At 43.6% G+C, this 10,821-nt stretch overlaps 2 protein-coding genes across 2 annotated transcripts in view; one reads left to right on the top strand and one right to left on the bottom strand.

Moving 5' to 3' along the window:
• Positions 1-10,821, bottom strand: part of LOC126629141 (uncharacterized) — a 99,641-nt gene that overhangs the window by 22,419 nt on the left and 66,401 nt on the right. The gene's annotated exons all lie outside the window — the stretch shown is intronic.
• On the top strand, positions 13-2,971 carry LOC126629137 (serine/threonine protein phosphatase 2A 57 kDa regulatory subunit B' beta isoform-like). The gene is made up of 2 exons (XM_050299051.1): positions 13-1,331; positions 2,415-2,971. The coding sequence occupies exons 1-2, from the start codon at positions 288-290 to the stop codon at positions 2,739-2,741; spliced, it is 1,371 nt and encodes a 456-aa protein (XP_050155008.1). The 5' UTR covers positions 13-287; the 3' UTR covers positions 2,742-2,971.

Here is a 10,821-nt window from a genome sequence, read left to right as displayed (position 1 = left end):
CAGAAAGTCAATAACTTTCCATTTATGGTGTAGCTTTACTCCCCCAGTTCGAACAAGAGTGACCATAAACTACTTCCTCAATCAAACACTCCACTCTCCAAACTTTCCCACACTTTCTCTGCAAATTTTCCCACCTCCCAAACACCCAAATGATTTCCAATCCCCAATCCCTCTCCCCCCAAATCCCTCCTTATCCCCTCCCCAAAACCCTAACTTTCCTCTCCATTCCAGTCTCCTAGGTCCTCCTTATCCCTTCCCAAAATTCCCTACAAAAAAAATAAAATAAAATGCTCACCAGAATTATAAAACGCGGCCACCGCAAATCCCCAAAACCTGATTCCACCGATTCCGAGTTCTACCCCGAGTCACAACTCGCCGCTCTCTCTCCACCCATGGAAACTCTCCCTCTCTTCCGAGACGCCGCCGTTTCGGACCGCCCGGCCCTCCTTCTCAAAAAGCTCCAGCTTTGCTCTTTCTACTGCGACTTCTCCAGCTCCCTCAAATCTGTTGGGGAAAAGGAGCTCAAGCGCCAAACCCTAATGGAGCTCGTCGACTTCATCGACTCCGGTTCCTGCAAGCTCACCGGTCCAATGCAAGAGGAGCTCATCCGCATGGTGTCAATCAACATCTTCCGGTGCCTGCCGCCGTCATCGGACCTGGTCGAACCGGACGAGGATGAACCTTATCAGGAACCCTCCTGGCCCCACCTCCAAATTGTCTATGAACTCTTGTTAAGGTACATTGCCTCCCCTGAAACCGATGCTAAAGTTGCCAAGCGTTACATTGATCATGTATTTGTGCTGAGGTTAATGGAGTTGTTCGATTCGGAGGATCCCCGGGAACGCGAGTATTTGAAAACCCTTTTGCATAGGATTTATGGGAAGTTCATGGTTCATAGACCCTTTATTAGGAAGGCCATGAACAATGTGTTTTATAGGTTTATATTCGAGACACAGAAGCATTGTGGGATTGGTGAGTTGTTGGAGATTCTAGGGAGTATAATAAACGGCTTTGCGTTGCCGATGAAAGAGGAGCATAAGCTGTTCCTAATTAGGGCACTTATTCCCCTGCACAAACCCAAGTCCGTATCTGCGTATCATTACCAGTTGGCCTATTGTATCATACAGTTTGTAGACAAGGATTCTAAGTTGGCCGAACCGGTGATCAAGGGGTTATTGAAGTATTGGCCGGTCACCAATTGTCAAAAGGAGGTTCTGTTTCTCGCAGAGTTGGAAGATGTTTTGCAGGCTACGCAGGCTGACGAGTTTCAAAGATGTATGGTTCCGCTTTTTAGACAGATTGGACGCTGTCTTAATAGCCCTCATTTCCAGGTGAATGCAAAAGACACTGTTTCCTTTTACCCAAATAGCATGGTAGATATCATTTAATTGTTTTTTGCGTTTCAAAAGCATCTTTATCTTTAGAGGGCATTTTGGTTTTGGAATGTTATCATTTTCATCAGTAATCTTTCTAACATTGTTGAGATAAATGTGATCAAAATGTGTCATTAGTTAATTACATCGGATACTATGAAATAAGTTAATGAGTTGATGGAGAATTACCTGTTTATTGTATGCTGATTACTGTTACTTTGACGGTTTCCTTTGCCCTCTTCCATTGTCACCCGAGACTGATTGAACCTAAACCGAATGAGAATGATTCCTTCGATGTGTATGTCATTCCAAGTTGGTGATCTCCCAATAGTGTTTTAATGTCTTATGTTGCACATGTGCCAGTCTTTTGGACAGCAGGTTTTGGGTGTCTATACATAGCTGTGTGTAGCATGCTGGCAGTGTTAGGCTGATAATCATCCACCTCTGCAACGTACATGAACTACTTATCATGATTGGGCCATTCCAAAAGTGTTTTGCTTAGGTTTTTATTCTTTGTAAAAGTGGGGCATTGGGCTTGGTTTTAAATTTGATGGCATGCTTGTAATTTTCTAGCCTTTGTATATACTACTTATTATGATTGGGCCCTTCTTTTAATCAAATGGGTGTTTTTTTCCTTCTAAAGTTTGGATTGTGAAGGGTTTATTTATAGATGATTGGAGAATAATGGGTTTGAAATTTGAGTATAACGCTCCAATTATAAATTAGAGTGCTTTTTTTTAATCAAAATCTGTTGTCCCCAAAGAGGGTTAAGGACAGTTTAGCCAACAAATACCTTTGCTTGGTCCAGAGTTTTCATAACAGCTAGGCAGTGTCTATAGTTTCACATTTTCTCTCCTCTTTAATCGATAAAGTTATCGCATTGTTGTATTACTACTAATTTTGGATCGCAATCTATTGGCACATGCATCTTACTTGTCATCACACAACAAAATATCTTCTTGGCAATGAAGTAGAAAGCTTAACTGAGAAGTGTTTCTGGTTCTGTTTGAAAAGTGTTTCTAACGTAAACATGTGTGGCAGGTTGCTGAACGAGCTCTGTACTTGTGGAACAGTGAGCACATTGTAACTTTAATTTCTCAGAACCGTAATGTGATATTACCGTTAGTCTTTGAAGCGTTAGACAAGAATACGCAAGGTCACTGGAACCAAGCAATCCATGGATTGACAGGAAATGTCCGAAGGATGTTCCAGGAAATGGACACAGAATTGTTTGCAGAGTGCCAACAGCAATACTTAGAGAAAGAAAACAGGACTAGAGAATTGGAAGAGCAGCGGGAATTGACTTGGAAGAGAATAGAAGCAGTGGCGGCAAATGCAGGCGGTGAGGATATGGTCATGGTTAATTAACTAAATATAGGACATAAATAATTCAAATTTTCTGCTTAGATGGTTTTTTGTTTTCAAACTCGTTGCAATGGCGAAGTCCTTCCAAGCCTACAGATAATCCGTAACGGAGGAAAATATAGATATTGTAACAAGGTGAAATGACTGATGGCAGATTGTGAATGCTTGCAAAAGGGAAAAGCTATGTGCATACTTTCTTTTAATTATACATATCCTACTTTAGGCTGTGTTCATTCTCTGGGTCAAATTACTCGGTGATTTCGTGTTCTTCGACAAGCTTATAAATGTATTTTTGTTCAAATTCCTTAACGATTATTGCAGTAGCTTTCTGGGAATGCATGCGGTACGAAACTCACCACTTCGGCCTTGTTTTTTCTTCATTCGTTGTCGAGGGCAGTGAACAGAGAAGGCAAGACTCAGAATCTTTGCCGTGGAATGTGTTTGAAAAATGCTCTGCGATTAGAGGTAGGAGCACCACACCATTTCCGGCTTTCAAATAAACCTTGCTATGTAAAACTTTTTTCTTCTGTTTCTGTTTCCTTTTTTTACTTTTACTAGCACACAGTTCACAACAGTATAGTAAGCACCTTGCACGAATGTTAAAAAAGGCACTCAAAGAAGCACTTTTAGATTTTGTTTTACCAGGCCACAATTCATAGAATAAGCACCGTGCACGAACGTGAAAAAAGCACTCATAGAAGCACTTTTAGATTTTAGCTTACAAGAACAGAAGAGGAGAAAAGGGGGAAAGGGGGGGGGGGGGGGGGCGGGCGCTCTCAAGATAAGATAGATTCCAAGGAAGAAACATGCCATGTTAAACTACATTATTATCACTCGGAGAAGCACTCAAAATTCCAAAATAGTCGGTTGATGATGCAAAAAAAAAAACAAAAAGAATAAGCCCCTGAATTTGACTTGCCATCCGAAAATGCCGTCTCGACCAACCATATCCTATCCAACGATTCTCTCCATAATTTTCTCTTTTTCTTTTCTTTCCGACATCATCTCCATCAAGGAAGAAACTTTGGTAGAGCAGCCTGACTATAATAAATATCACATTGAGCAAGACTATCGTGGAGTCGCATGAACTAAACCACAATGGGTCCTATTCCTTGTGCGAAAAATGCCTTGTAGACGATCTAGTTGATAAATTTATACCTTTTGTGAGAAGTGACCCGCAGACAACGTGATCCATCCTCCTACTCAAGTTTTTCTCCTCGATAAACCTACCGATTGGTGGGAGTTATGGTTGGGATAAATTAGGACCTCAATTTTTGTTTAATATTCTAGTTGAAGATGCAAATGTTTCCATTCGTATTTGAATTTTAATACATTTCTATCCTTCGACAACAACAACAACAACAACAACAACAACAACAACAAAGCCTTTTCCCACTAAGTGGGGTCGGCTATATGAATCCTAGAACGCCATTGCGCTCGGTTTTGTGTCATGTCCTCCGTTAGATCCAAGTACTCTAAGTCTTTTCTTAGAGTCTCTTCCAAAGTTTTCCTAGGTCTTCCTCTACCCCTTCGGCCCTGAACCTCTGTCTCGTAGTCACATCTTCGAACCGGAGCGTCATTCGGCCTTCTTTGCACATGTCCAAATCACCGGAGCCGATTTTCTCTCATCTTTCCTACAATTTCGGCTACTCCTACTTTACCTCGGATATCCTCATTCCCAATCTTATCCTTTCTCGTGTGCCCACACATCCCACGAAGCATCCTCATCTCCGCTACACCCATTTTGTGTACGTGTTGATGCTTCACCGCCCAACATTCTGTGCCATACAACATCGCTGGCCTTATTGCCGTCCTATAAAATTTTCCCTTGAGCTTCAGTGGCCTACGACGGTCACACAACACGCCGGATGCATTCTAACACTTCATCCATCCAGCTCGTATTCTATGGTTGAGATCTCCATCTAATTCTCCGTTCTCTTGCAAGATAGATCCTAGGTAGCGAAAACGGTCGCTTTTTGTGATCTTCGCTAGATTGCTCCGGTCATTAGTGTGGATAAGTATATAAATGGATAGAGATAGGAAAGCAAACACAAGATGTACGTGGTTCACCCATATTGGCTACGTCCACGGAATAGAAGAGTTCTCATTAATTGTGAAGGGTTTACACAAGTACATAGGTTCAAGCTCTCCTTTAGTGAGTACAAGTGAATGATTTAGTACAAATGACATTAAGAAATATTGTGGGAGAATGATCTCGTAATCACGAAACTTCTAAGTATCGGAGTGTGGAGTCGTCTTGACTTGCCTTATCTGTCTCATAGGTAGATGTGGCATTTTCTCTGGAAGTACTCTTCCTCCATCCAGGGGTGGTATCTTTAACTGGTGGAGATGCACAAGGTAATGTATCAATTTCACTTGAAGCTTACTTGTAGTTTCAGGCTTGGTCAAGCGCGATACAAACCATGTAGTAGGAGTCCCCCAAGTCGCCGAGCTAGGGGGTCTGCTGAAAGAGGTGACAGACAAGGTAAGCAATCAGAGCTTCGACTGATTGTTCACCTTCTCCCCATCTTGCAGCAGCATGAAGGATAAAGAGAAGAAAAATGAGAAGAGATGATATGAGATACTTTTGCTTTTGAAGAAGTAACTTTCCACAGGCTTATTCTTGAACTGAGCTGGAGGGTTTTCTGGTTTCCTCCAGAGTATAAGGCCGACTGAAGAATTTGAGGGTCAAAACAAGTCCATCAAATCTAGAGTACGTTCCACCCTGCTGATATGGGATACTTTTGCTTTTGACAGAGTAATGGATGTATCGGCACGTGTGCTGTTACGCTTGTCTCCACATGCTTCCTTGTATCCTTCGCACTTGCCCTATCTGTTCCTCAAGCAGATGCAGAATCTTCCCTGGAAACATAAGATGTTGAAGATGAGTACTCGAGAGCAATGCCAGGTAAGTAATCAGGTAAGGGGTTCCAGGCAGTCAGTTCTTGGCTGGAAGCTTGATTCCAAGTGCTGACTGATTGCTCTCTTTCTCCTTGTCTTGCAGGTAAAAACAAGGCCAAAGGAAAAGACAGGGAAAAAGCATGATATGGGATACTCTTGCTTTTAACCCTGATGATATGAGATATTCTTGCTCTAGTATAGCTTGTTTGCAGAGGTATTATCGGGGGGAAAGAAAGCTGAATATTTCGAAAGGCTTCGTTGGGAGTGCCCTCTCATATATGATGAAGGGTTGAGCATTTTTGCAGGTCTGCCTGTCCGTTGGGGATGGAGGTTGACATATATAGGAGTCTCCCTAACAAGTAGTAATGCTATTCCTTTACCCTGCTTGGTCATAGCACGGTAGTGGGAGCTGTCAGTTTCACATGTTTTAACTCTGTCAGAGCACTTTGAAAAAGTGGTCTGTGGTATCTGGCTCTCGAGATTCGGAGAACGATGCCTCTTCGATTTTTGAGAAAGCAATCATGCTGGGGGTCTGGCTCTCGAGATTCGGAGAGCAGTGTCTCTTCGATTTTTGAGGAAGTAATCATGTTGGGAGTCTGGCTCTCGAGATTCGGAGGGCGGTGCCTCTTCGATTTTGGAGCAAGCAATCTTGTTGGGAGTGTTGTCTCGAATGTGAGTAAAGGTTGGGCATGTTTGCTAGTCTACCTTGCCACGAAGCACAAAGGTTGATACACAGGGACTTTCCAATTATCCAGCAATGGTACTGTTCCTTTACCCTCTCTTCGATTTTGAGAAAGTAGTCATGTTGGGAGTCTGGCTCTCGAGATTCGGAGGACGGTGCCTCTTCGATTTTGGAGCAAGCAATCTTGTTGGGAGTGTTTTCTCGAATGTGAGTAAAGGTTGGGCATGTTTGCTAGTCTACCTTGCCACGAAGCACAGAGGTTGACACACAGGGAGTTTCCAATTATCCAGCAGTGGTACTGTTCCTTTACCCTTGTGGGTAATAATATGGTAGCTAGACCTTCAAAATTTATGTGTCTAAACTTTGTTAGTGTTGTTTCTTTGCTATTCTTTTACCTTTCTTGGTCAGAGCGATGTAGTGGGAGCTGCAAGCTTCACGTGCTCAACTTTGGCAGAGAACTTTGGCAAAGTTATCTGTGGTACCCATGGGCTATTGTTGTGTGTGGGAAGTGGGTGATTGAACAGTAAGATTCATGTGCTTTCTACTTCACCAGAAGTCTTCGACAGAATGCCCATAATTTCTGCAAAGCTGAGTGTGCGTGTGACAGGTGCTGACAAGGCTAGAAAAGTAGGTGCCTCTTCGATTTCTGAGATCGGCCCTCGTGGTCTCTGAGCAGCCCAGCTTTTGAGAAAGCGAGCGCCTCTTCGATTGATTCGAAGAACGATGCCTCATCGATTTTTGAGAAAGCAGTCACGCTGGGGGTCTGGCTCTCGAAGATTCGGGGAGCAGTGTCTCTTCAATTTTTTAGAAAGTAATCATGTTGGGAGTCTGGCTCTCGAGATTCGGAGGGCGGTGCCTCTTCGATTTTGGAGCAAGCAATCTTGTTGGGAGTGTTTTCTCGAATGTGAGTAAAGGTTGGGCATGTTTGCTAGTCTACCTTGCCACGAAGCACAGAGGTTGACACACAGGGACTTTCCAATTATCCAGCAATGGTACTGTTCCTTTACCCTCTCTTCGATTTTTAAGAAAGTAGTCATGTTGGGATTCTGGCTCTCGAGATTCGGAGGACGGTGCCTCTTCGATTTTGGAGCAAGCAATCTTATTGGGAGTGTTTTCTCGAATGTGAGTAAAGGTTGGGCATGTTTGCTAGTCTACCTTGCCACGAAGCACAGAGGTTGACACACAGGAACTGTCCAATTATCCAGCAGTGGTACTGTTCCTTTACCCTTGTGGGTAATAATATGGTAGCTAGACCTTCAAAATTTATGGGTCTAAACTTTGTTAGTGCTGTTTCTTTGCTATTCTTTTACCCTTCTTGGTCAGAGCGATGTAGTGGGAGCTGCAAGCTTCACGTGCTCAACTTTGGCAGAGAACTTTGGCAAAGTTTTCTGTGGTACCCATGAGCTATTGTTGCGTGTGGGAAGTGGGTGATTGAACAGTAAGATTCATGTGTTTTCTACTTCCCCAGAAGTCTTCGACAGAATGCCCATAATTTCCGCAAAGCTGAGTGTGCGTGTGACAGGTGCTGACAAGGCTGGAAAAGTAGGTGCCTCTTCGATTTCTGAGATCGGCCCTCGTGGTCTCTGGGGAGCCCAGCTTTTGAGAAAGCGAGCGCCTCTTCAATTTCTGAGACCAGCCTTCGTGGTCTTTGAGCAGCCCAACTTTTGAGAAAGCAAACGCCTTTTAGATTTCTGAGATCAACCCTCGTGATCTCTAAGCAGCCCAGCTTTTGAGAAAGCAAACGCCTCTTCGATTTCTGAGCAGGCGCCTCTTCGATTTCTGAAGCTCCGTCGAGTGCAGATTTTTATAAGGGCTGGCATTAAGTTCCAAAGCACACTTGAATCTCCACCAGTAGAAGCTTCATTCTTGCACTTCTAAGATCTTGATTTGTCCGACCTCTTCTCTCTTCAACACCTTTGAAAATGTCTGGCCCCTCCGACCGTCGTTTTGACTTGAACCTTGTTGAAGAGGCAGCCCCGCCTTCTCCAGACAACATATGGCGCCCATCCTTCGTCTCCCCTACTGGTCCTCTTACCGTTGGGGATTCCGTGATGAAGAATGATATGACCGCTGCGGTGGTGGCCAGGAACCTTCTCACTCCCAAAGATAACAGACTACTTTCCAAACGGTCTGATGAGTTAGCTGTTAAGGATTCGCTGGCTCTCAGTGTTCAGTGTGCAGGTTCTGTGTCTAATATGGCCCAACGCCTATTTGCTCGAACCCGCCAAGTTGAATCATTGGCGGCTGAAGTGATGAGTCTCAAACAGGAGATTAGAGGGCTCAAGCATGAGAATAAACAGTTGCACCGGCTCGCACATGACTATGCTACAAACATGAAGAGGAAGCTTGACCAGATGAAGGAAACTGATGGTCAGGTTTTACTTGATCATCAGAGATTTGTAGGTTTGTTCCAAAGGCATTTATTGCCTTCGTCTTCTGGGGCTGTACCGCGTAATGAAGCTCCAAATGATCAACCTCTGATGCCTCCTCCTTCTAGGGTTCTGTCCAGTACTGAGGCTCCAAATGATCCCCCTCCGGTGCCTTCTCTTTCTGGGGCTCTACCGACTGCTGAGACTTCTCCTAAGCAACCTTTGTGAAAGCTCCCTCTTGTGTGTTTATTTTGACTCATGTATATGTACATAGTTGTAGCTTATCGGGGATATCAATAAATAAGCTTTCCTTCATTTCAACGTATTGTGTTAAATACACCAAAGCCTTCTTCGCTAAGTTCTTTGAATTTTCTTTTGTTGAAGCTTGTATGTTGAAGCTTTCTGAGTGGAGCATGTAGGTTGGGGTAGTGTTCCCTTAATTTTCCGAGTGAGGAAAACTTCTCGGTTGGAGACTTGGAAAATCCAAGTCACTGAGTGGGATCGGCTATATGAATCTTAGAACGCCATTGTGCTCGATCCTGTGTCATGTCCTTCGTTAGATCCAAGTACTCTAAGTCTTTTCTTAGAGTCTCTTCCAAAGTTTTCCTAGGTCTTCCTCTACCCCTTCGGCCCTGAACCTCTGTCCCATCGTCGCATCTTCTAATCGGAGCGTCAGTAGGCCTTCTTTGCACATGTCCAAACCACCGTAACCGATTTTCTCTCATCTTTCCTTCAATTTCGGCTACTCCTACTTTACCCCGGATATCCTCATTCCTAATCTTATCCTTTCTTGTGTGCCCACACATCCAACGAAGCATCCTCATCTCCGCTACACCCATTTTGTGTACGTGTTGATGTTTCACCGCCCAACATTCTGTGCCATACAGCATCGCCGGCCTTATTGCCGTCCTATAAAATTTTCCCTTGAGCTTCAGTGGCATACGGCGGTCACATAACACGCCGGATGCACTCTTCCACTTCATCCATCCAGCTTGTATTCTATGGTTGAGATCTCCATCTAATTCTCCGTTCTTTTGCAAGATAGATCCTAGGTAACGAAAACGGTCGCTCTTTGGTATTTCTTGATCTCCGATCCTCACCCCTAACTCGTTTTGGCCTCCATTTGCACTGAACTTGCACTCCATATATTCTGTCTTTGATCGGCTTAGGCGAAGACCTTTAGATTCCAACACTTCTCTCCAAAGGTTAAGCTTTGCATTTACCCCTTCCTGAGTTTCATCTATCAACACTATATCGTCTGCGAAAAGCATACACCAAGGAATATCATCTTGAATATGTCTTGTTAACTCATCCATTACCAACGCAAAAAGGTAAGGACTTAAGGATGAGCCTTGATGTAATCCTACAGTTATGGGAAAGCTTTCGGTTTGTCCTTCATGAGTTCTTACGGCAGTCTTTGCTCCTTCATACATATCCTTTATAGCTTGGATATATGCTACTCGTACTCCTTTCTTCTCTAAAATCCTCCAAAGAATGTCTCTTGGGACCCTATCATACGCTTTTTCCAAATCTATAAAGACCATGTGTAAATCATTTTTCCCATCTCTATATCTTTCCATCAATCTTCGTAAGAGATAGATTGCCTCCATGGTTGAGCGCCCTGGCATGAACCCGAATTGGTTGTCCGAAACCCGTGTCTCTTGCCTCAATCTATGCTCAATGACTCTCTCCCAGAGCTTCATTGTATGACTCATTAGCTTAATACCCCTATAGTTCATGCAATTTTGTACGTCGCCCTTATTCTTGTAGATAGGCACCAAAGTGCTCGTTCGCCACTCATTTGGCATCTTCTTCGTTTTCAAAATCCTATTGAAAAGGTCAGTGAGCCATGTTATACCTGTCTCTCCCAAAAGTTTCCACACTTCGATTGGTATATCGTCTGGGCCTATTGCTTTTTTATGCTTCATCTTCTTCAAAGCTACAACCACTTCTTCCTTCCGGATTCGACGATAAAAAGAGTAGTTTCTACACTCTTCTGAGTTACTCAACTCCCCTAAAGAAGCACTCATTTCATGTCCTTCATTGAAAAGATTATGAAAATAACCTCTCCATCTGTCTTTAACCGCGTTCTCTGTAGCAAGAACCTTTCCATCCTCATCCTTGATGCACC

Source organism: Malus sylvestris, chromosome 7, assembly GCF_916048215.2.
Source record: "Malus sylvestris chromosome 7, drMalSylv7.2, whole genome shotgun sequence".
In the NCBI taxonomy this organism is placed as follows: Eukaryota; Viridiplantae; Streptophyta; class Magnoliopsida; order Rosales; family Rosaceae; genus Malus; species Malus sylvestris.
The sequence above is the reverse complement of the archived record's forward strand: the minus strand, read 5'-3'. Positions and strand labels throughout refer to the sequence as shown.